A 27,980-nucleotide genomic window follows, 5' to 3' on the forward strand; every position below is an offset into this window, starting at 1 on the left:
TCTAGAGGACAAGTCAGAGAGACACTGCTCATCCTCTGAATTTTCCTAACAACACATCCACTATCTCCACCCCTAGCAATTAGAGGCACACGCGCTTTCCCGCGCAGCAGGGCAGCCCTGCCATTGAGAGTATGACCCGGATAGCAGAAAGGACCACGGAAGCAAGGCAAGAGAGAGCCTAAGTGTAGCAGCTGGACGTTAGGAAGCACTCGGAGGCTCCGCCTCCTCTACCGCGCCCGCGAGATAGGGGGCGTGCCCAGGTCCGAGGCTCCGCCTCCTGCGCGCGCTTCGCCCTAGGCCCCACTGCGCGCGCTCCTGGCGCCCGGGTGACCGCAGCGCGGGGCCGCGGTGGCCAGAGGCCTGCCCGCTGGGCCCTGTCGCTACGCAGCCTGAAATACTGCGGCATCCCGGGTTGAATTTGGCCTCGCGCCCGGGCGCTCTCGGAGGACCGAAGCGCGGCCCCGAGTGAAGCGAGCACCTGCCGAAGACGAAGCGCGGGCGGGGGTCGCAGGTTCCCTCCCCACTCCCCGACCCCAGCCGCCAGTCGTACTAGCCAGCCCGGGCCACTTCCCGGAGGAGCGAGATGAAGTAAGCTGCACCCCCCCTGCTTGCTCTGCGTTGCGCACTTCTTGCATCCAACGGCACGCTTGCCAGCCGGCCATGGAGATGGCTCCGGTCCCACGGTGCTCGCCCGAGTCACCGAACCTTCACCCGCACGCTCCTCCTTCCGCGGAATAAAGGCATCATCACCCCACCCCACCCCACTCCACCTCTGCAGGGCCTGGGGATGCGGTGCAGTTAGGTGATGGGCCAGTAGGAGGCGGCCAGGCCCCTTCCCCGGCAGCCCTGGGGGCCCAGCGCGCTCTGTCCCTAGGCTTCCCGGAACGTGCCGCAGAGAACGAGCCGGTGATTTCCCAATGCTTAAACTTTGGCAGCTGCTATCGCATGAGCGTTTCCTGCATACCGACCCAGCAAATTCTTTTCCAGGGACACGGGGCCTCTGAAAGCCGGCTTCCCCAGCCTTGAATGCTTAGCCGGAAGTAAGAACTGAAAATTCCATATGGCTGATACAGTAGCTAGTCCACCCCTCTATAGTGGCCCTTGAAAGGTAACCAGCTGGAAAACCAGGACTCCTATAGTCTCTGCCGTGATGCATGACTGGCCGAATCTTTTGAATTGATGAGGCTAATCCTTATTTTGGGAGCACATCCCAGAAAAGCGGCTGTTTAAGAGGGGCATAGTGGTGTCCATCTTTAATCCCAGCACTTGGTGGGAGGGGGGCAGAGGTGGGAAGATCTCTGAGATAGAAGCTAGTAGCCTTTTCTGCAATTAGCGTTCTATGCTAGCCACACAGTGAGACCCTACCTTAAAAAAAATACTGTTTAACTTGAGCACGGCTCATTTTTTAAAGTTTTGTATTTAACAACAACAACAACAATAAATTTTAAATACAAGGTGATTTAACAGAAAACAACAGATTACTATTGGCTGTTTGGGCAGATCAGGGGCCATTTTAAAGAGAAAGAAAAGCCGGAGTGGTGGGGCCCATCCATTATCCCAGCATTTCCGAGACTGAGGCAGAAGAATGTCCAGCCCAGGCCAGCCTGGGCTACCTGGCCACACTCTTTTCTCAAAACCAAACAAAACAAAACCGTAAAGGAGAATTAGAACGATTGCTTTGGCTATCGGTGGCCCAGTGCTCCAGAGCTGCCCAGAGCAGCTATCCTGGGCTGTAAAGTAAGGAAAACCCCTTACACCATGTCCTCACGAAGTACGTTTTGTTCCCTGATCCGGTTTCTTCTGGCCAGCCACTAAAATGAGGTCGTTTATCCCCATTTTACAGCAGGGAAGGTAATCCAGAAGTAAGCCAGGGGTTAGGGCTGCGCAACCTTAGCCTCACTTCCCACTGGGGCCATTGTTTTCCACCTACAACATCGTACGCACTAGGCAAGCCCCAGACCTTTGGCTACAGCCCCAGCTCATACTCCTTTGCAAATATGTTATTTTTAAAAGATTTTTTAAAAAAAATTGTGCATATGAGTATTTCGCCTGCATGTGTGTAAGCATACCATCCATGTGTGTGCCGTGTTCAGTTAAAAGAGGGTATGGGCTCTCTTGGAACTGGAGTTGTAGATGGTTATGAGCGGCCGTGTGGATGTGGGGAGTCAAACCTGAGTCCTCTGCAAGAGCGGCATGTGCTTTTAACCACTGAGCCGTCTCTCCAGCCTCATTTATTTTATTTGTATGTGCGTGTGTACGTGCGTGTATGTTCACATGCCTGTGGAGAACGGGAGAGAGAGTTGCAGTGCTAGGAACCGAATCTCAGTCTTCTACCAGAACAGCAAGTGCTATTAACCGCTGAGCAAATTCTCTAGATCATCCTCCCCTCCCACCCCAGTTTGTTTTGTTTTTACCTTATTTATTTATTTCGTGTGTGTGGTTGGGTGTTTTATCTCCATGCATATCTGTATGCCACACGTGTGCCTGGAACCCCGTAGGCCAGGCAAGGGCTGAAGTTACAGATGGTTGTGAGCTGCCACATACATGCTGGGAACTGAATTCAGGTCCTCTGCAAGAGCAGCAGGAACTCGTAACTGCTGAGTCTTCTCTCCAGCCCTGCTGTGTGTTTTGGGAACAGGGTCTGCCATTTCATTGTTTGGGAATTCTTTTTTTCTCTTTTTTTAAGGCTTATTATTTTTATTTCCAGGTATGAGCTTTTGTCTGCATATATATATGAATACCATGTGTGTACGGTGCCTGCAGAGGTCAAAAGAGGTCACTGAGTTCTCTGGAACTGGAGTCACAGATGGTTATAAGCCATCATGTGGGTGCTGGGAGCTGAACCTGTGTCCTCTGCAAGAACAGCAACTGCTCTTAATTGCTGAGCCTCCTCCAGCCTTTAGCCACACACTTTATAGTGGCCTCGGCAGTTAGCTCCACAATCAGGCCTGTCACCTCTGAGGTTGTCTGGCCATCAGCAACATAGTTTACCTTCCCGTGTCTTAGTTCACTGCTCTGAAATGGTTGATGGCAGCACCTACCTCACAGAACAGTAAGCAAGAGTGCAAGGGTTCGTCGCTTGTCAGGCTCCAAGCCTAGCATTTGGCAGATGGCATTTGCACCATAAATAGCTCACACTACCGAAGTGTTGTCATACGCAAGAAGCAGCTGCTGGTGGGTTGCAGCGGCACGGCGCCTGACGTGGCCGTTACAACACATTGTTTCCATGCCAATATTCAGTACTGAGCACCTTGTTCATGAGGTTACAGTGATCCTGGGCAAATGGTATTTATTTGATCATTGGCAAATGTCACACGGAGCTTGCTGAGTGCTTGGCCCTGTTTGGGATGCCAGAGACACTGCACTGAAGGGAGCATACCTCTCCCTGCCTCAGGCTGGACGTCATCATCATACAGACATAGGGCTGGGGATGTGGCTCATTTGGTGACATGCTTGCCTAGCATACATAACATATCAACACGGCACAAAAGAAAACATGGTGACTCATGCCTGTCATCCTAGCGTTCAGGAGATAGAGGAGGGAAGAACAGAAGTCCATGGGTCTGGAGTGATGGCTCAGCAGTTAAGAATACTGGCTGCTCTTCCAGAGGACCTGGGTTCAATTCCCAGCACTCACATGGCAGCTCACACTGTTTGTAACTTTCATTCCAGGGCACCTGAAGCCTTATTCTGGCCTCTCCAGGCACCAGCATGCATATAGCACACAATCACACACAACACCCACACGCATCAAATAAAACAAGGAAAGTCAAGGTAATCCCCAACTATATATCAAGTTTGAGGGCAGCCTAGGATACAGATAGGTGGGAAGGAAGAAAAGGAAGGAAGGAAGGGAAGGGAGGACGGAAAGAAGGAAGAAAGGGAGGGAGGGAGGGAGGAAGGAAGGAAGGAAGGAAGGAGAGACTCCAGAGAGAATAGAGTGGGGAGGAGGGAGGAGGCATGAAGTGGAGGTGGCAGTTCTAGTTAGTATTTTGTGGAGTTGTCTGAGAAATCCTGACTGAGAAAGTGGTCTTGCTGAAGTTAGTGAAGGAATGTACCATATGGGCACCTGCGGGGAAAGTAGGTCAGACAGAGAGAAGAGCCAGTACAGAGGTTCTGAGGCAGGAGGATGCGCAGAATAGTATAAGAGGTAAAGAAATGATAGTGAGAAGCTAGAATGTGTAGACCTGGGGACATGATCCTACCACCGCTGGGAGGGTCACGCTCCCCTGTGCTAGACTCAACTGTGCAGGGCCCGAGGGAGACATAGGAGGGAGGAAGGGCGTTCTGTAGTAATCCACGCAGAGGCGCCAGCAGAATAGACGAGGACGGTGGGAAATACTGTACTCCAAACCTCTGTGACTCTTATTGTGTTTGTGTGTGCATTCCTGTATACACACGTGTGTGCCTATGTGTGTACGCACATGGAGGTCATAGAGGAAGTACTGGAGTTGGAGCTCCCCTTCCGGCCTGTGAATTGACTTCAGGTGTCCTGGTGACAGGTGCTTATAGCTGCCCCCAGATATAATTTGAAGGTCAATACTGGTATTTTCCAACAGACCGGACACCTCTTAAGGTTTATAATCTGAACATGACTTGTGGAAGCCGCATTTGAAGTAGGTTGAGAGGTGAGGTGGTAACTCCTGTAACCCCGGAGGATGAGGCTGGAGGATAAGGGTTGAGGCCAGCCTGGGGTACACAGAGATGCCTTGTCTCAAAATAAAGAAACACAGACCTGAAGGAGGGAAGGGAAGGAAAAGGAAGAGAGGAGACTTGGGGTAAAGAAGCCAGGTGGATGTTGATGTGGTTAAGCCTAGGCAGCATTCAGCTAGTGGGATCAGATGATTTGAGTGTAGGTTATTGATTACTCTAGAGGTGAGGTGGGAGGGTCCAAACTGGACACACAGGCTTGGCCGCACAGAGAGCAACTGGCTGGTCAACTTTGAACAGCTGCTGTGTAGGAGGCAAGGATGGGGCTGGGGAACCGGATTTAAGATCTTCGCCAATCTCCACGTTTCAGATGTCCTCTGCTTAGCCAATCAAGGGCACATAGCAAAAAAGTGGTCTCATGGCTAGGAGACGCTGTTCTGAGTGTGTGGTAACCTTTGTTTGCTCTTTATAGAATTCAGCTGGTTATTCAATAATGTAACTCAGATTTAGTAATAGCTGCTGTGCTTGACAATCAGTTGTGAAAATACCCTAAAATTGAGCAGTTGAACCTTGGAGACCGGTCCAAAGGTGCTTTGGGTTTCATCACTGCTTCTAGCTACCCTCAGAGGAGACCAGGGAAAGGGCTCTTTGGAAAGAGCTCGATCTGGAAGCCCTGGTCCTCAGATTGGGCGCAGTGGACCAAATGCAGATCAAGGTTGGATGCCACAGGTTCTGTCTTTGCCTGCTCTGGTGAGTCTGGCGTCAGGGCCTCAGAACTAGAGGGGACCTTTGGTTGATAAGGGCAATTCTCTAAGTGTCCTTTCATTTGAAATCTTGTTTCCTTCCCGCTTCTTTTACAAAGTCCAGCTTTCTGGGCTGTGATTTGAGGCACGTCCTCTCTTCTAGCTCCATCCCCAGGAGTCAGCTCTGTCAGTGGCATCTGTGGGAGCTAGAAAAGGGAATGGGGGTAGGTATGACCCCTGATTTTCCCTCTCTCTGCTGGCCTGAGCAGGGACAGCTGTGGGCTGGTTGGCCTTGCCTCCCTTGCGTGTGAGGGTAAACGGAAGATGGAACTGGACACTGCCCCTATTCACCATGGCTGGCCAAGTCCGCCTTTCTCCTTTTGCAGTGTGAGCAGGGCCTTGGTCTAAATGGGCAGACGCTCTAATGACCTCCCTTAGCTGGGCTTGGAGAGCCAAGGGTGTTGGAATCAGATCCCTGTGTGCACACTCAGTCCTGATTCTAACACGAGCCTGTCAGAGCCATGTATTGTCGCCCAGAGGAGGCCGCCTGTCTTCCTGCTTGCTGACTCCACCTCCTTTTTACTTATTTTGTGTGTAGAGTGCTTTGCCTGCATGTCCGTATGTGCTCCATGTGCATGCTTCGTGTAGGCTTCCCTGGAACTGGAGTTTAGGGTGGTTGTGAGCCATCATGTGGGTGCTGGGAACGAACCCTCTGCAAGAACAATAAGTGCTCTAAACTGCTGAACCATCTCTCCAGCCTCCACCCTCTCTCTTCTTCCTTACTTTCCTTTCTTTTGATATGGGGTTGCTGTATAGCCCAGGCTAACCCTGAACTCACAATCCTCCTGACTCCCAAGGACTGAGATTGTATGTGAGTTGTCATGTCCTGTTCTGTTTCTTGAATAAAAAAAAAATTATAGATGAAATGTCTTCTCTATACTCTTTGTTTTGTTTCTCCTGGCTGTCCTAGAACTCGCTCTGTAGACCAGGTTGTAGACTTGGATTTATATTTCTTGGCCCTGTGACCCCTTACAGAGGTCTCCCCTAGCACTTCCCTGTCTATGTAGCGTCTCCTTGATAGTAGGGCAGGACCTCCCTGGCAAAGCATGGGACCAAGGGCCGATAAAGTACCTGGACCCACTTAGTTCATTTCCCAGGGGAGGAGGCTGAGGCCTTTGCAGATTAAATGTCTTCTTCACTGTTGTGTGGTTGTTAAGGATGAAGGCAAGAACGTGCCTGAGAACGACATTTTCCAGTGTCCCTGTTGACATCTCTGTCCTCTCCTCCAGCTTCTCCGCCTGTTGAGTGATGGTTTCCTGACTGATTGCTTAATTGGACAACAAAGAAAGCAAGGGAGAAGCAAAGTCCTAAGTGGGCTTTGTCCTGCCTCGTGACCAACTTCTAGTGTCGTGTGCTCAGCTCTGGTAGGTTCATCTCATAGGCCTTTCCTCTCAGTCGGTGCGGAGCCCAGAGCCCAGAGGGAGGAGTGCTTGTGTAAACCTCCCCAGGCTGCAGCCTCCTCAGACTGTAAACCTCCTCAGGCGCAGCCGCAGGGAGGAGAGCTGAGCCCAGGCCTCACTGTCCTGTCCTGGGAGGCTGAGCTGGCTGTGAGATTGGAGCAGGCTTTGCTCAGCAGGGTGCTTGGCGGGGTTGGCTCTGCAACCTAGAGGTGAGGGCAGTGGCCCAGTATTTCACAGCAATGCTGTGCCGCTCTAGGGCAGGGAGTCACTTTATAGTCAATTAACTTTCTTTCCTTTTTTTTTTTTCTCCCTGAGACAGGGTCTCCAACCACTTATATTGCAGGCTGGCTTTGCATTTCTGACCACCCTGATTTCACCTTCCAAGTGCTGGGTTACAGGGGCACATTGCCTGCCATACCTGGCCTATATAAGTGGTCTAATGGTCTAATTAGTTAACATTTGTCTAGTATTCTCTCTCTCTCTCTGGTTTTCAAGACACAGTTTCTTTGTGTAACAGCCGAACTTGCTTTTGCTTTGTAGACCAGGCTGGCCTTGAACTCAACAAAGATCCCCCTGCCTCTGCTTCTGAATGCAAGGATTAAAAGTGTGCACCACCACCGCCTGGCTAGTATCATTTTTAAAAGACTTTTTATTACTCTTTAGTGTGTGTTACACATATGCACATGCATATACTTGCCATGGCTTGGATGTGTGGGGGGAAGGTCAGAAAACAAATCCGTGGAGTGAAATTTCTCTTTCTGCCATGCTGGTTCCAGGGGCTGCAATTGGGTCGTCATGCTTCTCGGCAGTAAGTGCCTTTACCCACTGAGCCATCTCATCCACCTGGGGGGTGGATGAGTGAGAGAAAGAGGGTGAAGGAAGGAGCGAGAGATTGTGTGTGTGTGTGTGTGTGTGTGTGTGTGTGTGTGTGTGTGTCTGTTATATTGTTCAGTTTTGGTTTGGAGAGAGTCTTACTATGTAGCCTAGGCTGCCTTGAACTTTTAGTAATTTAGTAATTCAGAAGGCCTTGGTCTTCTGACTGTTGGGATGACAGGCAGGTGCCCAGGTGCATGGCTGTGCATGTTTTTGTTTTGTTTTGCTTTGCTTTGGGTCACATCCTCATCTCTGTCAGTCTTTCTAACCCTTCCCTCTTCAGGTCAGCAGAATCTGTCATGATTTTTTTTTTTTTTTTTTTTAGTGTGCTAGAGACTGGACCCAGGCCTCAATCCCGATAGACAGATGCTCTGTCACCGACTGGGTTCTTCAGCCCTTTCCCACTCTTACTTTTGAGACAGGGTCTCTCTAAGTTGTCCAGACTGACCTCAAACTCCCATCTGTAGCCCAAGCTGGCCTTGAACTTTTGACTCTCCTGCCTCAACATCTCAAGGACTAGGACCGTAGACACGATCCACCATGCCTGGTTTCCGCCATGTTTTATAGGTGAAGAAGTCAGGACCAAAATGGATTAAGTTGTTTCCGAGGGTCCTGCGGCTAGGAGGGTGAAGGCCAGTGCTTGGAACCTCCATGCCGTGATTGACTAAGAAAGAGGTTGCGTGGTAGCGTGAGCTTTATGGTTCGTAATTCATTCCTCCTAGTCTCCTCAACTGTAGTATGAGAATCACGTCAGAACCAGTGGCTGAGGCCGTACAGCTGGCTCACCCAGTTCATGTTGGCTTCCACAGTCAACACAGGACCTAGTCAAAGCCATTTATGTCAACTAAAGCGTCTGAGGTCGAGCAGGATCGTTCTGACGTGCTGATGAGAATAGGAGGCCAGGCGTGTGCATATTTTATTTTTTCCTTTTGTGTGTATGGGTGTTTCACATGCACCATGTGCCTGCCTGGCATCTGCAGAGGCTAGGAAGGGCATTGGATCCCCTGGGACTGGAGTTAGAGTTGTGACCTGCCTTGTGGGTGCTGGGGATCTAACTCTGGAAGCAACTAGTGCTCTTCGCCACCCAGTGGACTCTCAGGCTTGTCGGTTTGGATGCAGATGCCTCCTGTGCTCAGTGTTCTGGAACCTGGCAGCTTTGGCCTCTCCATCAGAATCTGCGTCTTAAACAGTTCCCCAGGGAACTCAAGCACACACTACAGCTTGAGCTGTGCTGTTAAGGTTAAAAAACAGGGTCATAGTAAAAACAAGTAACACGCCCCCTCCCCATCAACACCTGAGGTCAGAAGAGCAGGATACATGTCCCCGCCTCCAACAGCTGGAACATTCGAGAGAGCAGGCTCTGCACCTCGCCTGGGCAGCACAGTAGAGCTGACCATGTTGGTGGACATGTGGGTGAGCCAGCCCCTAGTTGTGAGCATGGGGGAGCTGTCCCCAGTACTCATCTGTCTTGTGGCAGCAGCACCCCCATCAAAGCCTGAGGCAGTTGGAAGAGCATGCCCCGAGGTCCTAAGAGTGGGGGAGCTGTCCCTGCCCTTCACCAGCTGTAGCACTCGGGAGAGTGGCCCCCACATCTCACCTGGGCAACAGTAGAGCTGTCCCTGAAGATGTAGGTGTGGAAGAACTGACCTTGAGGATGCGAAAGCCAGAGAAATGGCCCCACCCCTTACTTATCCCCTCAGCGAGGGGTGAACTGGCCAGGGCAATGCAGGAGAGCTCACCCTGGTGGTGAAGACCGGGGAGAGCTGGTGGGCTGACCAACCCTGCAACTACCCAGGCCCAGAGCCAGGGTTCTGTGTTGGCCCACCCCAACATCCACCCTATCTGTGATCTGATGGACAGGAGTGAGGAGTGGGGGTGGGGTCGGTGGTAGCAACAGGATATCCAGGAAGAGTTCCAGAGAGGGCCCAGCATTGATGGTATAGCACAAACCAGGGGCCTTGAATCAAACCAATGATCCTTTGCGATGAACGCCTGCGTGTAAAAACGTGTGGATAAAGGGTTTACTGCTTGACTGCCGTGCCACACCGCAGCCTCCAGGTCAAGATTTTCCCTTTCTCACCTTCTTTTTTTTTTTTCTCTTAAATTTTATTTTGTTTTATTCTGGAGGGTTGGGTGGGAGATGGGTGGGATTGGGAGGCATGATGTGAAAGACACAAAGAATAGATAAAAAGAAAGTTAAAAAAACCAAGTAACACGTATAACACCCCTGAAAGTTAAAAAACTAAGCAACACATACTGCTGCTTTCAGGAAGAGTAGTTGTGTAGGTGTTTAGTAACCACTCTGCAAACATGCTGTCGTAATTCCCGGTGTTGCTTGCTTCAGGAGTTCTGGAATGCAGGAGAGAAGACTGGTTTACCTGGGCATTAGGTCCAGAACACACCCGTCAGAGGAAACCGGTGTCGTTGAGGGTCAGAAGGCAGTGTGGGTCAGGTGCCATCCATTCCCATTGTCCTCAGAGAGGCGGCCTTGGGCTCCCCCACCTGCCAGCCCCTGCAAGACTCCCCAGCTTCTCTCTGTACCAGCACATCCCGAGCCCTGGCTCCCAGGACTGGATCAGGAGTTTGGTGAGCCGCTTGCCAGCTGGCGCCTCCTCCTTCTCCAGGCTGTTCTCTGGGCTTCAGATTTCTCCTGCACTGACCTTGCAGCTTTTCCTTCCCCGGGGGCAGAGCTGTTGCCAGTGGAGAAAGAAAGGCTCAGGTGCCAAGGACAGGAATTGGGAAGCAGAGAAAAATGGAATGCCCTGTAGTCCGTCTGGTGTTTGAGAACTAGCAGAGATCCAGGGTGAGCAGAAGAGGAAGGCTGGAGCTGCTCAGGCCCTTTGAGCGGAGGAAAGTGTGTCTTGTGGATGCTGGCACAGACACTGTTATTGAACCTTTGTCTTACTTGGGTGTCACTAGAGCCATCATGGCGGTGGGTCCCCAGAGAGATGAGGAAGGAAGACTAGGACCAGATAAAAGCAGGTGCATGGCTGTAATCCCAGCGCTTCAGAGACTGAGGCAGGGGGATTGCCATGAGTGTGAGGCCAGCCTGGGCTACAAAGTAAGACCCTGTTTCATAAAATAGCAACAACAATCAAATAAACAGAGGTAAATTTAATATCAACTGGATAGTGCTGGTAGGCTGGTCAACTCTGTGGGAGCTTTTATATGTTCAATGATCTCTGTCAACTCCAGTCTCCCATCTGTGTGGCCGTGTTTATTCTGTTCATGCTGCCTGGTTTATGAATGGTGTTCAGCCAGTTTCTGTCATTGCCTTCACCTTTACACCTCTGTACTACGCCCTGTTTCCACCTTTACTTCCCATAGCTGTGGGTCCTCTTTGATTCCTTCCGCCCTTTCCCAAAGCCCAGCTTCAGTAGAGACCCTGAGGACTATGGTGATATAAACACAGCGCTGGGCCAGAGCAGAAAACCAACCCAGTAAATACCCAGGTGCTCCTGTAACTTGATCCAGGCCTCTTGCCTCTTAGATATGCCAGCTGACACAAGTCAGGCTGGAAAAGCTGGCCAGGAAGGCATGTTTGCCTGTGGAAGGCCAGGTAAGCAATTGCAAGGAACCAGCTTGCCACTCTGTCACCATGGAAGCTTTATCCCACAGCACCTCAGCCTTTCCACGTGCAAAGGGGACTGTAGTTAAACTGTCCTGTATGGGTCCTCAGGGCCCCGTCTGGGTCCAATAAGATCGGACTGAGAGAGTTTGGGTTTGTGATTGACACATATATTAGCACTTCTAATCAAAACCCAGAGACAGATATTAGAGTTCAGCCTGAAGGTCAGAAAAGCAAAACAGCCAGTCATTGGCTCTTATCTCTACCTCAGTCCAAAATGGCAACCCTGCCTCCAGGAATTTCAGAATGAGACTGTGACTGTGTGTGAGAGCTGTCTCCTCCCATTTTATATTCCTCTCTAGGGCTGTGATTAAAGGCATGCAACATTACCGTCTGGTTTCTATGGCAAACTAGTATGGCTACTGGGATTAAAGGTGTGTGTCACCGCTGCCTGGTCTGTGAGGCTGACCAGTGTGGCTGTTTGACTCTCTGATCTCCCTTTTTCTCCTTTTTAATTTTATTTTGTTTTATTATGGAGGGGTAAGAGGGAGATGGATGGGATTGGAAGGCATGATGTGAAAGACACAAAGAATAAATGAAAAACCAAGTAGCACATATAACACCCCTGAAAATTAAAAAACCTACTAAGTAACACGTAACTTTGGCAAGCTTTGTTTGTTAAAATCAAATGAATGCCACTGCAAATTACGTTTATGCATCAGCTCTCCTGTGAACAGTGGCTGAAAGGCAGCAGGTGCTCCCCTAAACATCGCGGAAATGTGGGGTTTATTTTATTCTTGCTACAAACCTGTGATGGAGACAACACGCTCGTCCCCATGTCAGCGGAAACTGGGTGTCGCCGGTTAAACCGTCGGGTTCTTAGGGAGCGGAGCTGGGGGCACACTCAGGCTCTACTGCCCATTCTTTGGTTCACTTGTTTGTTGTGGTTTCAATTTTATTATTGGGTTGGTTTTGTTTGTTTTTCAGACATGGTTTCTCGGTGTAGTCCTGACTGTCCTGGAACTTGCTCTATAGACCAGGCTGGCCTCGAACTCACAGAGATCTGCCTGCCTCTGCCTCTGCCTCTCTAGTGTTGGGACCAAAGGCGCCCACCACCCACATACCTTTTCTTTTTCCTTCCTGTGTTGAGGATGGGACCCAGTGTCCTTGTTATACTGAACAGTTTATAACTGAGCCACACACACCCCACCCCACCCCCAGAGTGTGTGCTTTCCGTGTGTGCGTGTGTGTGTGTGTGTGTGTGTGTGTGTGTGTGTGTGTGTGTGTGCGCGCACACGCGCGCGCGTATATACATGGAGGAGGTCAGAGGACAGCTGACAGGCGCTGATTCTCTCCTTCCACCATGCGGGTCCCGGGGAATGGACTTGGATTGCCGGGTGGGGGGGGGCGGGGCGGGTGTGTTTTCACACTGAACCATCTTGCTGCCCCCCCCACTCGAGTAGCTGGGATTTTGTGCGTGGAGTCCAGTAGACATGGGAAAGAGCTGAGTGGTGGGTGCGAGAAGGCGGTCGTGCCTCTCGCCTGCTGCTCTTCCTGGGTTAGGGTTCCCCTGCTGTCCAGCTAGCCTGTGCTCATGGCAGAGGCTGGTTGTGGCTGTGAAGGGGTCCACTCCTCTCTCAGCACTGGGGGCCTCTCTGGTGCTCCTAGCAGCAGAATGTCCTGGTTCCGTCACATGGCATAGGACTTTCCCGGGCACATTTCCTGCTTGCAGAGCAAGCTCCTAAACACCGACTTCCTGGCCCAGAAGCCAGGCTGCTCGGGAGGGAGGGAATGCTGAGTGACTGTAATGTTTCTCCGAGTAACATGTGGTTGTTTCTTGCCAGGCAGGAAATGTTTGATGCCCTAGCTGTGTTATTTCCACACTCTAACCTCCTGAGCCATGTCTGATGCTTCCTCGTTCCTTGTCTGTTCTTCCCAGGTACCCAAAAATTTGGAAGATGCTCGTAGCAGCAATGTGCTTGGCCCTTCTGGGCTGCCTGCAAGCCCAGGAATTCAAGGGGCATGTTTCCATAATCCTGCTGGGAGCAACTGGGGACCTTGCTAAGAAGTACCTGTGGCAGGGCCTGTTCCAGCTGTACCTGGACGAGGCTGGGAAGGGCCATAGTTTCAGCTTCCATGGGGCCGCCCTGACAGCCCCCGAGCAGGGCCAGAAGCTCATGGACAAGGCCTTGGAATCCCTCTCCTGCCCCAAGGACTTGGCACCCAGTCACTGTGATGAACTCAAGGGTCAGTTTCTGCAGCTGAGCCAGTACCGCCAGCTGAAGACAGCTGAGGACTATCAGACCCTGAACAAGGACATTGAGACCCAGGTCCAGCAGGACGGGCTCTGGGAAGCTGGCAGGATCTTCTACTTCTCTGTGCCTCCCTTTGCCTATGCAGACATTGCCCGCAACATCAACAGCAGCTGCCGACCGCACCCAGGCGCCTGGCTACGGGTTGTTCTTGAAAAACCCTTTGGCCATGACCACCTCTCAGCCCAGCAGCTGGCTTCAGAGCTTGGGAGCTTTTTCCAGGAAGAGGAGATGTATCGAGTAGACCATTACCTGGGCAAGCAGGTGAGCTGCAGCTTGGAGCCTGGCATGGCTGTGCTATGTGGGGTACCATGGGGCTGACATCAAGGACTTACTAGCGAATGTAGAATTGGGTTAGGGTGTTGGGATCCCTCGGCACCCATGGTCTTCCCGAAGGGAGACGGGAGATGTGGAAGCAGGGGAGCCAGTGAATAGCAGGAAGACCACTTTCTGTCTCCTTGTCTTGGCTTTCCAGAGAGAGAGTGCATTCTCATTCCTCTGTATTGGCCTGCCTTCTCTGCAGAAGTGGTCCAGGGACTCTGATGTCTGGAACTGGCTTTCATTGGGAATGCTGTGGGAATTAGAGTTAGCTTAAGTCCCTCACCTGTAGCACGATTAATAAAAACCCAGAGACAGAAATTGGAGTTCAATTTGAAGGTCAGAAAAGCAAAACAGCCAGCCACTGGCTCTAACCTGTACCTCAGTCCAAAATGGTAATTCTGTCTCCAGGAATCTCAGAATGAGACTGTGTCTGAGAGCTGTCTCCTCCCGTTTTATAATCCTCTTTAGTGCTGGGATTAAAGGTGTGTACCATTACCACCCGGTTTCTTTGACAAACTAGTGTGGCTACTGGGATTTAAAGTGTGTGTCACCACTGCCTGGTCTACAGTAAGGCTGACTAGTATGGCTGTTTTACTCTCTGAACTTCAGGCAAACTTCACTTATGAAAATACAAATGAAATATCACTACACTCACCCATCTGCCTTTTTAAAATAAAAATCTTTGCCGTCTTGAATTCTGTCTTGAGGCACAAAGCTGATAACAACTTAGACCTGAGACAGGGAAGTGGACCCTGAGTTCAAGCACTTCAGTGAAGCATAGACAGGAACTTGGAGGATCCCCTGGAGATAGAGGGCAGCATCGGTCCACTCCGCTCATCGATCGCCAGCATCGCCAGTGTAGACCGCAGTGCGCCTGTGCTCTTTGGTACCCAGACTGCTGAGCTAGGCCACATACTGGGTAGAGAGCTAACTACCCAGGCAGGTGCTTCATTTTCCATCCAACCCTTTGCTTCTGTCGTGGAGATAGTCTCAGATTGCAGTCCCCAGACCAGGGCCAGGCTTGATAAGGTTTCATTGGCCTGGAAATGGAAAGGAATAGTATTAAATGTATACAGTTTAAAGTTTTTCATGTTACAATTTTGTCATTAAATGATTTTATTAAAAATTGATAGTCTTAAAAGAGAGGGTTCATTTTTTCCTTTTCCACCCTCTTTGTACTGCAGATTGAACCTAGGGTCTCATGCATGTGAGGCCAGCACCCACCACTGGGCTACAGCACAGGAAGACAGTCAGTTTAAGCATGCTCTTTCTTGGCTGGGAACCGTTTAGGTCATTTAGTTTTGAGCATTTCCATGGAGCTGTGCATCCTGAGGTCTAGGAGCTGGTGCCCACAGACGACTTTCTCCCTGGGTTTGAGAGCCAGGCCTCTTTCACCCAAGAACCTGGGATGACCAGTCTTCCTCCCTGACAGGCCGTGGCTCAGATCCTGCCCTTCCGAGATCAGAACCGCAAGGCCCTGGACGGCCTCTGGGACAGGCACCATGTGGAGCGGGTGGAGATTGTCCTGAAGGAGATGGTGGATGCGGAAGGTGCGTGAGAGCTCTGGTGCCCACGGCTCCTCAGCCTTGCCTGCCTGGTATTCGGTGGCATGCCAGGCTCTGCAGTCTGGAGTGCCAGCCACGCCTGTGCACCATGGCCAGCTCTGCTTGGAGGGAGGATTTCTGTTGGTATGTAACCACCCTCCAGGCCTCCTGCTGTGTGCTGCAGGAACTGACCTGCAGGGACCTGGTGGCAAAGCCCAAATTGTCAGTGATGCCATAGGAGGCATTTGGTGCAGTGACATGCACCTGGTGCAGACCCTTGAAACTGCTGACAAGAAGTCAGTGCTGGAGGTTACTCCACGCGTGTGTGTGTCTATGTAAGTCTGTCTGTCTGTCTGTCTGTCTGTCTGTATATGTGTGTGTGTTTTTCTGAGACAGAGTCTTGTAGCTCAGGCCGGCCTCAAAATTGCTACATAGCCAGGGATGACCTTGAACTCCTGGTCCGTTAGCCTCTGCTTTCCTGGTGCTGGACTCTGGGGATGCGCTGCGCTGCCACAGTCAGCTAATGTGGGCTTTGCGCTACTGTAATGTGGGTCATTGCAGCTGTGAGGTTTTGTGCTTGTGTGAGTGATGCCACCGCCTGGGAGGTGGCAGCCACTCCTATGCCCTCCTCCCTCTCAGGTGACTCTAGCGCCCTTGCTCTTCCTGCATAGGGGCCTTTACTGGCCACTCCTTCCGTAAGCCACAGACTTCCATTGCTCTCTGCAGGGCCTCTCTTCTCCAGTGCTGGCCTCGCTGTGTCTCTCACATGCTTGTGGGTGCCAGGAGGGTACCCATCTTACAAAGTGCCGTGTGAATGGTGTCAGTCCGGGGTCAGGAGACAGTGTTACACTTGTCTCTGCCTCTAGCGAGGTGACCTCAGTGTGTCACTTTTACATCTCTGGCAAGAGTAGGTTTTGCAGGTGATGACAGATAAGGTGGCTTTGAGCTTTGACATTCTCCAATGTTAGTACAAAATTTTTAGAAGTGTGTGTGTGTGTGCGTGCACACGTGCACTGCATACACATAAGGGTCTTGTGATCTTGTGGAGGTTAGAGGGCAGTCTTTGGAGTCAGTTCTTCCTCTGTGTGTCTCCTAGATGTTGAACTCAGATCATCAGGCTTGGTGGCCAGCACATTGCTCACCAAGCCAACTTTCTGGTCCTGTTATAATTAAAAGTATTTTTATATTTAAGTCATTATGTTATGTGTATTAGCATTTTGCCCAGGGAGGTCAGAAGAGGACGCTGGGTCCCCTGGGACTGGAGACCCAGACAGTTGTGCATCACCACGCTGGTGCTGGGAACTCAGTGCAGATCCTCAGCAAGAGCAATAAGTGTTTTTAACCACTGAGCTCGGGGTTAAAATCTCTCCAGCCCCTGTTATTAAAATTTTTGATCACTGCATTTACAACATGGGTTCTTACATCATCATATAATAACAATCATATAATAATAATTTAAAAAGCTAACTGTTGCTATGTCCCCAGTAGCAGTATGAGATGGGACAATCCCTGGCCAATTACTTCCTTCTCTAAAGCAAGTGGATGGTTCTCTGTCCAGTCCTTGGCTGGAGTGAAGGAGTCTGCCTCTAGGCCAGCACTGTGGTCCTAGCTCTCACACTTGACACACTGCACAGTGCCACCACCCCACACAGATGTATGCCCACCTTCTGCAGCTGTAGGAATTCCCAGGGCCCACCCCTCATACCCCAATGTATGACTTGGCTAGAGGAGAGGTCTCCAAGCTCCTCGACCAAAGATGGGTAGAGGCCTGTCTTCTTCTCTCCTCCGTCTGTCCATTCTGCTTGTCTCTCTCTTCCCCTCGGGAACTCTGGCTTTTCTCCTTTCTTGGAGTGTGTAGTTAGTGCTGGGAGCTCTGGGCCCGGTGGGTGGTAGGGTCAGAGAGGTGAGACCCAGCCCCTGGGAGGCTGGGGTGGAGGTGAGAAACTCCAGTATGGAGGCCGCAGGCAGACTGTGCTGGATGGTGGAGGAGTGAGGGGCAGGAGGCTAGACAGGGCTTCCCAGCCAGGCTTCAACAAGCATCTCTCCATCAGGAGGTCCTGGCTCCCCCTCTTCCAGGATCCATGGCAGAGAACAGGTACCAGCCCCTTATGGTGACTTCACCTGGGTCTCAGGAAGTCACTGGAGCCCTTTCAAGTGTCTGATGTCCAAGCAAGAGTGTATGCTGCACCTCGTTCTTGCTTTATCTGCAGAGCTGAGCTGCAGATCTGGTCCCGAGAGTGGGGATCCAGTGGGAGGTGCAGCGACCACTCCTGAGCGGACCAGCAGCAGCATCTACCCCTGCTTCTGCTCTCTGGACTTGGTCTGTTTCTGCCTAGGCTGGGAGGCTGGGTCTCGCTCCCTCTGCCTGGCGTTCTTCCATGTGCTCACCATGGGGCAGGGAAGAGTTCCATGTGTGGAGTTGGCTGTGGTCCGCTCACCTCAGCCTTCTGCCCATTTCCTCCTCCATATCCTACACATCCTCTCTGGACGCTAGGGTCTCTGTGGAGACAGGGGCCAGACAGGCTACAGCAAAGGTGCCTTTGACAGTTAGGACGTAGAAGCCAGAGAATAGACAGAAGCCAGGTGGGTGCCTGGGCAGGTGGACTTGCTGAGTTGAGCCTGCAGCAGTGACAGCGTGGTCTAAGCAGCAGCTGCTACCGTGGTGGTTGTGCCTAGGGACTGGTCAGGGCTCTGGCCACAAGGCTGCTGTAGCAGGTAGAGTCCACAGTTCCTAAGCCTCCAGCAGGACACTCTCCCTCTCAGTGGGAGGCCAGGCAGCCAGGCTCCCCCTTGTTCCAAGGCCCTACACCTAGTAACAGAAGAGGCTGCTGTGTGGGACTGGCCTGCTCTCTGGGCTTGCTTCCTTTACCCATTGTTTGGTTCGAGACAGTGTCTCTCAGTATAGCCTAGGCTGGCCTCCATCTTACAATATAGTTCAGGCTGGCCTTGAACTCACAGAAATCCTCCTGCCTCAGGCTCCCAAGTGCTGGGATATAGACACAAGCTACCACTTCGTTCTTCTGGTGTCAGTTGTTGTAGCTGGCTGGCGGGGCTGCTGCCCTGCTGGGTACAGGCCCAGAGAAAAACGGGAAATTCTGCCACCAAACCTCTAGCCCAGCAGGAGGGCCTCTGCCATGGGCCACTTTGGCCATAGGATGAGCACATGTGAGTGCTGGGAGGGCAATCTTATTGGCACCCTCAGGAGGTGCCTACAGAAGCTCTGTGACTCGAGTACAGTTCCCTCCCCCACCTTCTGGACAGGAACTGCAGATCCACCCAGGTGCCAACATCTGGTGGCCATGGTGGGCTTCGATGAGTGACGGTTCCTGTTGGCCTCCGTGTGGGCTCAATGTTTCCAGGGCTGAGTCCTACAGTTTGAATTTTAAGCAAAAAGGCCAAGGTCACAAGCCATTCCGTGTCCACTGCCTCCTGCATTATTCCTACCTAGGGGTAGATGTACCCTGCCTCCTGGGAGGGGAGGAGCCACTACCCAGGCCTGTTCTCCCCTCGCCCCGGCCCCTGCAGTAGCCGGGGAGGAACTTTTGAACTGCAAGGTCATTTGGCTCTTTCTCTCCCACCCCACCCACCTGGACGGCAGCAGCTCCCCAGCTCCCTCCCCTCCACGGCTTCTGCCGCAGCCTTTGGCTCAGTGGAGCTTGCTGCAGAGGCTGCAGCACAGGCTGGGGGCACACTGGAGGAGAAAGGAAGGAGCCAGCAGTAACCCTGCAGTGTCTGACCTGGGTTCAACCCGCAGGAGGCCCTGACCCCTTCCCCCAGTCACAGCCGCCCTGGGGCCTTCAGGGGGGTCTCGTGCTGCAGCAGCACGGGCTGTGGGTGTGACCTTGGTGAGGAATCCTGTCTTTGACTGCAGAGGTTTAGTAGTGTGTGCCCTGGGTTTGAAGCAGCCTCTGTATCATCAGAACCCCAGCCTCTAGTCATTGTGCTCCTCACCCCCTCAGTGCCCAGGCCTCAGGAATTGGCCTCCCTCACTACCTTGTATTTTTGGGCACTCCATACCAACCCAGCGTCCCTCTGCACAGGGCACTCCCTGAGGCTGTCTCTCCCGGGCAGGGTCTCTATCCAGGCTCTAGGGAAAGGATGTGAGTTAGAGTGACTGCCCTGTGCCTCTCACCAAGGGACCAAAACAGCCAGGGTCCTCCCAGGTAACACCAGTTGTCCTGCTTTTCTTCACCCATGTGACCCATCTGCTGTGCTGTCTGCATGCTGAGCTGGGGTGGCTGCATCCTCCTGTGCAGAGGGAGGGCGATGGGGAGAAGCAGTCAGACAGTCTCTCCGCTGCTCCGCTCTCACCGTCTTTATTTTTAGCAGTCCCAGAAGACATTGATAGGGACTGCTGCTGACTTTTAGTAGTTTTTCCTTTGTTTCGTTAAAGTATCTATTTTAGCTGGGAAACCCAGCTCTCCCAAAGCACCAAAGCAGTGGGAGGGGGTATTAGATCATTTCTGGAGGCGTGACCCCTAGCTCACCTTTTATAGTGCGGAGAAGCCTGGTAGTGTTCTCTGGGTGTTTTTCTGTATTAAATTAGATGATATCCATGGGCGTAATTAACAAATAGAGATGCTCTCCAAGTTTACCAGGAGAGAAGCGATCTTAAAATGCCTGTTCCCACCAAGGTTGGCTTGATGTGTGACAACCTGAGATTGGTCTAGAATGCCCTTTGTCCTTTCTTAGTGAGCCCCATCTACCTTTCCATATATTGATAATCTGAGTAATATATTTTTAACAGCTCTATATTTTGTTCAGTTCTATTTATATCACAGAATATGTAGTTTAAATTCTATAACTAGGCATTTTGGCTGTTTCCAGTTTTTGCTATTTTAAACAGTACTTTCTGAATTTTTTTTTCCTGAAATCAGATTCACACTCTGTAAAATTCACAACTTAAACTTTGTGACTCAGTATGTTTTAGTACTTTGCAATATTGTGCAGCTCGCCTCGACTTCTAGAACACTTATGATCTTAACTATTTCTCCTCTGGTATATCTCCACAGTGGGGCTCCCAGGATGGTGAGCAGTTTGGAGCCATCTTCCTTCCCTTAGACTGAGCAGGATGACAGAGGGCAAAGTCATGATCCACTCTGGACTCGCAGTTAGGAGCTGAGTTCACGGGGTCTTTCTTTGAGTTGGCCATACTGCTTGCCCTTTCTCTTCTCAATAATGTGGATGTTAGCTGGCGACCTTTAACCTAGGAAAGGGTGCATGAAGCCAGTATACACCCCCTTTAGGGGAAAGAAACATCAGTCCCCAACAACTGGCAGTTCCTGGACAAGTCAGCACACTGAGCACCATGGGAGCGCCAGTGTCTGGCTTTTCACCTGCTGCTCAGCTGCTGAGCCCCGAACACGGTCTCTTTCATGTTCACGTGTGGCTCAGGCCATAGCCCTGCTCCTTCATAGCTGACCACGCTGGGAGCAGAGACACAAGACCACAAGTCTATGGGTTGTGCTAACACAGGCACACCCCTGAGTCTGCAATGAAGAAATAAAGACAGCTCTCTTCCACTCGGCAGGTAGTGAACCCCAGGCAAACAATCTCCCAGAATCCAGCAGTGGGTGGATAAAAATAGGAAAGGAGCCACTCAGGGGTTTAGGAAATTAATGAATAGTAAGCAGAAAGCGGGCTTTTAAGGACGCCGGTGCTCTCTCCCCATCAAAAATGCATCGTTCTTAAAGCCGTAACCACCCTCTCTCTGCTTCAATCTGCTCTAATTCATTGATTTTATCAGGTACGGGTTTTCATGTTTGAGCATCTCTGAAGCTGGGCTTGCTATCGAGGGTGCCAGGCTGAGCCAGCAGCCAGCTTCTTCCTGAGGCTATAATTAGCAGGGTTCGAATCTCGGGCTTGGTGAAGTCTGTTGTTACCTTACCTTGTACCTCCGGTGACCCTTCAGGGACGGCCACCAGAAGCCATGCCAGCACTCTCCAGAACCAGCGATTTTAAATGGACAGTTCTCATAAAATGCCAACTACCTTTTAAGAAATTATTTGTTTCTATTGTATGCATATAAGCACCTTGCTTAAATATACGTCTGTGCATTGCATGAGTGCCTGGTGCCTGTGGGAGTCAGAAGACGGGTCAGACCCCTGGAGCTGGAACATGGCTGTGAGCCGCCATGTGGGTGCTGGGAACTGAACCCTGGTCCTCCGTAAGAGCTACGAATTCTGCCATCTCCAGCTCCCTGAAACTACCATTTTTAAAAGACACACATCTCTTTAAAGGCTTCTACTTTTATTTTTTGGGTTGTTTTTTCTTTTCAAGAGAGGGTCTCAATATGTAACCCTGGCTGTCCTGGAGCTCACTATGTGTACCAGGCTGGCCTCAAACTCACAGAAGTTTGCCTCCCGAGTGCTGGGATTAAAGGTTGGACCACCACTGCCAGTCTCTATTTTTACTTTTAACTGTGTGTGTGTGTGTGAGAGAGGGGGGAGGGGAGTACAATGTCTGTGGAGCCCAGAAGAGGGCATCAGATCCCCTGGTGCTGGAGTTTAGGTAGTTGAGGGTATGGGAACTGAACTCAGATCTTCTGGAAGAGTGGCAAGTGCTCTTAGCCTCTGACTACCTCTATAGCCCCCCCAGCTGCCCTTTTCAGTTCCCAATGGTCACTGTGTCTCTCCACCAGGGCAGGTTCTGCTGACTCAGGGAGCCTGCTCAGGACAAGCATGCTCAGCTCCAGAAGTCTAACCTGGGATTGCCTCCCCTCTATCTGTTTGCATTAAATATAACTTGATTCCAGGTAAAATAGTGCTCAGAAAATACATGCAAGGTAAATATAACTCTGTAATAAGCAATGCAAACGGGTTTTAATTTAAATTTTTTTATTTTGCCCTCCTGGGAATGAGCCTGGAGCCTCGAGCATGATAAATAAACACCCTACCACTGCTCCACATCCAAACTCCTTCCTACTAGTTCTATACTTCAGAAACCCTTTAGTACACTTATGCTTATTTGTGTGCGCGTATGGGTGTGCATGCCGTGGCACACATGTGAAGGTCAGATGATAACTTTCCATCTTCTGGGACCTGTGGAATGAACTCGGGTTGCCAGGCTGTCTGCAGGCCCCCCTCTCCACGGGTCACTCTTACAGCCTCCCCCCCACCCCCCCGTTAAAAGCGCGGTAACAGCCCTTGGCTCTGTCTCCTTGGACTCTGTCCGATTCCTGTTCTCGGTTGGTGTCCGATTCCTGTTCTCGGTTGGTCCCAACTTTGTGTGCTTATATCTGTTTGTATGTTTGTACATCTTTGTGCGTACACATGTGTGTACATATGTGTGCTTGCAGGGAGCCAAGTGTCTTCCTCAGTCATTCCCCACAGTACTTAATTTGAGTTAGGGTCTCTTTGTGACCAACCAGCTGCTACTAGGGTTCCCTGCCTCCACCTCCTCAGGGCTGGAGATGCAGGTGTGAACTGCCATGCCCAGCTTCTTACATGGGTGCCGGGAGTCTGAACAGAGATACTCATGTGTACATGACACGCATGTCGCTGAGTCATCTTCCCCACCTCAGCCAGCCCTCAGTTCTCCTTACTCCTGTCATAGACGTCCGTGTCCTTAAACAATGCACTGCTAGATTTTAGTGCGGAGCCACACATGGTACAGCAACTTTTGTTTGTTTCTTCTCTGTGGTGCTGAGGTTGGAGCCCAGGGCCACATGTGTGCTGGGTAAGATTCTGCTGCCAGGTTCCACCCAGCCTTCCTTTCAGGTCTCATCCTGCCCCCCTTTGCAGCATCACGTGTCTCTTCTACCTGACTCTCCAGGCCCCTTCTGATCTGTAATTAACCCCTACGTCAGTGATGATTGCTTATTGAGGTCCTGCCCATGTGGGCCAGTTCATAGCCTGTTTATTTATTTATTATGACTTGACTTTTGTGTGTGTGTGTGTGTGCATGTGTTTGCACTCACGTCTGTTTACGCACATGATTGTGCTGCTGCCCTCAGAGGCCAGAAGAGGGTGCTGCCAGGTGCAACCCCTGAAGCTGGCGTTACAGGCAGGTGTGAGCCGACTGCTGTGGGTATCAGCAATTGAACTCTGATCCCCTTAACTACTGACCCATCTTTTCAGCCCCTAGATCCTCTCCAAATAAGTTCCTTCTCAATCAAAGCAATGCTGTCTTCTTGTGATATCATGGGCCAGGATGTGTGCATTCATCCCTTCCACAGTCTCTCGTGTGAAGGAGGCAATAGCTGAAGTAGCAGGCACACGACAGCTCTGTCCCCACCGTGGGCCTCAGGTGCAGACCTGAACGGCCAGCATCAGGTGGGCTGGAGAAGGCACGCCTGCAGTATTGGAGGCCCAAGCCCCTAGGGGCTGAGAGTACACAGGAATCAGTTAGCATCTTCCCATCACCGCGAGTGTTACCACCGGCCCCCCTGTTGCTTAGGCCCAGTCTGAGGGTCTGCCTTTGCCCCCTCCTTGCCTCCTGTCACTCATGCTGTCCTCTTCTGTTGGCCAGTGCGGTCAGTTCCAGACGGAAATGACTCTAGCTCCTGGGCCACTGCTCTAGCGGAAGCCTGGCCCTCCCTTCCATCTTCCGGCCTCTGCAGCCTTGCCACACAGCAGGCCAGGACCCCGCTCTCAGTGTGACTCAGGCCTGCTCCACTGGGGTTGTCCAGGGGCTTCCCTCATCCCACAGGACCTAACTCCGCTCCAACCTTGTCTCTGCTATCTCCTTGTTTCTCGTGGTCCAGCCCCAGCAGGCCCCGTCTCTTCTGCCTCAGAGCTGTGCACTTGAGGGTCTCTTCACCTGCAGTGCTCTGGTCTCAGAGGAGCCTTCCACGATCCTCTATCATAGCTCACAGTTTTATTTCCTCGTTCTTCTCTCCCACTTCTTCACTTTCCCATGTGCCCTGGCTTAGTGGACTCTAGCAGTGGATCATGGGCAGTGTTTTTGTTTCTGTCTAGTGGTCAGATAACCAACCAGTTAACTAAGCAACGCACACTCGGAGGAGGATGTCAGAGCCATCCTAGTCTGTTCTCTGCCATCCTACCCTCCTCTCATCCTGGCCAGGTTACCCCCCTCCGCTGTTGGTCAGTGCCCAGGGAGGGAGGGCGGCAAGGAGGCCAGCCAAGATACACAGATGTTTTCTGCCTAGCCCTGAGACTAGAACAGCCCAGTGGGATGATCCCTTTGCTGAGAGTGGTTCTTGATGGAGGGGCGTTTCCCCAGCTGTCCCCTTTGCTGTCTCAAGTTGAGGTTGCAGCGGCACACCTTGTCGTAGGTTCTTCAGATGAAGGAATGAGGTGTGAGGACGAGTGACAGGGGACTGTAGTGTCTCACCACCATGAGGACCCTGCTGACAGCCCCCTTGTCACTCAGGCCGAGCCAGCTTCTACGAGGAGTACGGCGTCATCCGTGACACGCTGCAGAACCATCTGACGGAGATCCTCACGCTGGTGGCCATGGAGCTGCCCCACAACATCAGCAGCTCGGCTGCCGTGCTGCAGCACAAGCTCCAGGCCTTCCAGGCCCTGCAGGGGCTGCAGAAGAACAGCGCCATCCTGGGCCAGTACCAGGCCTACAGTGGGCAGGTGCGCCAGGAGCTGCAGAAGCCAGACAGCTACCAGAGCCTGACACCAACCTTTGCAGGTAGGCATTAGAGCCTTCAGCAGTGGGGCCATCAACCACGAGGCCACCACCAGCTGTGGGTCCACCGACAGCAGGAAGCAGCTGTCCCACCCAGTGCCCTTTGAAGTGTGGTAGCTCGGACTAACCAAGAATCTTTACAAGAGTACTCAGTGTGTGGTGATTATCACACCCAGGCCTTCTCCATTTTATGAAGCTTCAGGTCACCCACATCAGCCCCCATTCAGTTCCAGAAAGGTCTCCTGAGGGCTCAGATAGGTGCCACCTTCATGGTCTGTGTATATGGCTTCCATAATATGGCAAACCTTTATCCAGCTACAGCCACGGAATGTCCGTGTAGACAGACACCACATTGGCCAGCAGATACCTGCTAGAGCCATCTGGAAAGTTCCAGAGGCTTTTGGAGAGAGCGGCTGGCTCCTGGTAGGAAGAGACTATGGCCATGGGACAGCCCCTGTATATAGGCTGTTTGATGTGCCAGGCTGTGGGTGTGCCTCTTCTCACTCAGCACTCACACACCCTGGAGGCAGGCACAGTGTTGTCCTCAGTGAGGATACAAGAGGGGAGGCAAAAAGGCAAAGCCTCGGCCAGGCTTGAATTCGTGTGTAGTATGTCAGCGCCCGGCATCTGTGACTGTGGCACGCACACACATGCACATGCACACACATGCATGCACACACATGCATGCACACACACACACACACACATGCACACACACTACAAACTCCTTTTTACCCTCCCCCGCCCACCTAGCTTCCCCTCACGCATGACTTTGTTTGGCATTCTGGGGGCCTCACGCAAAGGGAACTGCCCTTCCCCATCAAGATCCAACCTGCCTCTCACCTCTTCTGTCCCACCAGAGAGCCTTCCATGGCAGGCTCCAAGCCTAGTTAGACCAGAGGGGCCTCAGAGAGCTGGTGTTATGGCCATAGACTTAACCCCACTGGCTGTCTCCATCCCTGCCTGGGAAGAAGAAATAGCAGAAGGCTGAAGGCATAGAAAGACAGGCTGGGCAGGGGCCCGGGAAGCAGGGTGGGCAGCTTTGCGGGCTCCAGGCTGTGGTAGCACTGTCTGCTCTCTCCCCATCTCAGGTGTCCTCGTCTACATTGACAACCTGCGCTGGGAGGGTGTGCCTTTCATCCTGATGTCTGGCAAGGCCTTGGATGAGAGAGTGGGCTATGTTCGGATCTTGTTTAAGAACCGGGCGTACTGCACCCAGAGCGAGAGACGCTGGGCGTCGGAGCAGAGTCGGTGCCTGCCCCAGCAGATTGTCTTCTACATTGGACATGGAGAGCTGGGCCACCCCACCATCTTGGTCAGCCAGAACCTGTTCAAGCCCCATCTACCTACCCAGAGCTGGAAGGAGGTACACGGCGAGCCTGGGCTCCGCCTTTTCGGCCGTCCTCTATCTGATTACTATGCCTACAGACCTGTGCGGGAGCAAGATGCCTACTCCACCCTCTTGTCTCACATCTTCCATGGCCGAAAGGAGTCCTTCATCACCACAGAGAATCTGCTGGCCTCCTGGGTCTTCTGGACCCCCTTACTGGACAGCCTGGCCCTCGAAGTGCCACGCCTCTACCCAGGGGGAGCAGAGAATGGCCATCTGTTGGATTTTGAGTTCAGTGGTGGCCAGCTGTCCTTCTCCCAGCAGCAGCTAGAGGTGCTGATGCCAGAGTTAGGGTCAGTCCCAAAGCCCAGTGACTTCCAGGTCCTCAGGGCCCAGTACAGACAGAGCCCGCTGGTCACTGCTTGGCCAGAGGAGCTGATCTCTAGGCTAGCCAGTGACATCGAAGCCACTGCAGTGCAGTCCGTACGGCTCTTTGGCACGTTCCACCTGGCATTGTCAGGCGGGTCAAGCCCCATCGCCCTCTTCCAGCAGCTGGCCATGGGGCACTACAGCTTCCCCTGGGCCCACACACACCTGTGGCTGGTTGACGAGCGCTGTGTCCCGCTCTCAGACCCAGAGTCCAACTTCCAGGGCCTGCAGGCTCACCTGCTGCAGCATGTCAGGGTTCCCTACTACAACATCCACCCCATGCCGGTGCACCTGCACCAGCGGCTCTGTGCTGAAGAGGACCAGGGTGCCCAGTCCTACGCCAGGGAGATCTCAGCCCTGGTGGCTAACAGCAGCTTTGACCTGGTACTGCTGGGCATGGGCACCGATGGGCACACGGCCTCCCTTTTCCCGCAGTCCCCCGCTGGCCTAGATGGCGATCAGCTGGTGGTGCTGACGGAGAGCCCGTTCAGGCCCCACCAGCGCATGAGCCTCAGCCTGCCCCTCATCAATCGTGCCAAGAAAGTAGCTGTCCTGGTCATGGGGAGGACAAAACGTGAGATCACCACGCTGGTGAGCCGTGTGGGCCATGAGCCCAAGAAATGGCCCATCTCAGGCGTGCTGCCTCTTTCCGGGCAGCTGGTTTGGTACATGGATTACGAGGCCTTTCTGGGATGACAGGAGCACCCTGGCCTAGGTCACTCTCCAGCTTTCTGTCACCTGCTCAATGTGCCCCAGCTCTCCAGATCCTGGTGCCAGAATCAGGCCCCAGCGAAGGGAGGACAGAATTCTTCCCCACTTCCTGGGCCCCCTGGTTCTGTGTAATTATGGTGCCTAGACACAAAAACAAGGCAGAACTCGGACCTCTGCTGTGGAGATGCCTTCAAACCCATCAGGAAAGAGACCCTCATCACTATCTACAACACAGAATAAGACAGCGAGCCTTTCACTGGTTCCTGCAGGAAGAGGGGCCAGAGTTGGTGGAGAGACTCCTGGAGAATGCAGTGTTCTGAGCCAGGCAAGAAGAGCAGAGCCAGTCCTGAGACTGCTCCCTCCGGCAGTCTGCCTCTTCTGTAATCCCTTCCTCCCTCCGTGCATCTAGCTGATGCCTGGTCCTCCCTCCTTCAGGCAG

General features: G+C 52.2%; 2 protein-coding genes across 4 annotated transcripts in view; both read left to right on the forward strand.

Moving 5' to 3' along the window:
• Positions 1–342: 342 nt before the first annotated feature.
• On the forward strand, positions 343–27,930 carry H6pd (hexose-6-phosphate dehydrogenase/glucose 1-dehydrogenase). 3 transcript variants are annotated; one of them, XM_026781806.1, is made up of 6 exons: positions 343–588; positions 6,683–6,817; positions 13,234–13,870; positions 15,360–15,477; positions 24,805–25,074; positions 26,163–27,930. In XM_026781806.1, the coding sequence occupies exons 3-6, from the start codon at positions 13,253–13,255 to the stop codon at positions 27,524–27,526; spliced, it is 2,370 nt and encodes a 789-aa protein (XP_026637607.1). In that variant the 5' UTR covers positions 343–588; positions 6,683–6,817; positions 13,234–13,252; the 3' UTR covers positions 27,527–27,930. The 3 variants fall into 3 exon arrangements, with proteins under 3 accessions (XP_026637607.1, XP_005353739.1, XP_026637608.1); XM_026781807.1 differs by lacking the exon at positions 343–588 and adding an exon at positions 5,224–5,400; XM_005353682.3 differs by lacking the exon at positions 6,683–6,817.
• Spsb1 (splA/ryanodine receptor domain and SOCS box containing 1) overlaps positions 13,800–27,980 on the forward strand; it is a 101,710-nt gene continuing 87,529 nt past the window's right edge. Inside the window, exon 1 of the mRNA XM_026781809.1 lies at positions 13,800–13,870. The gene's annotated coding sequence lies outside the window, so the exon portion shown is untranslated. The remainder of the gene's footprint in view (positions 13,871–27,980) is intronic.

The sequence above is a fragment of the Microtus ochrogaster genome, chromosome 10 (genome assembly GCF_000317375.1).
Source record: "Microtus ochrogaster isolate Prairie Vole_2 chromosome 10, MicOch1.0, whole genome shotgun sequence".
Classification (NCBI taxonomy): Eukaryota; Metazoa; Chordata; class Mammalia; order Rodentia; family Cricetidae; genus Microtus; species Microtus ochrogaster.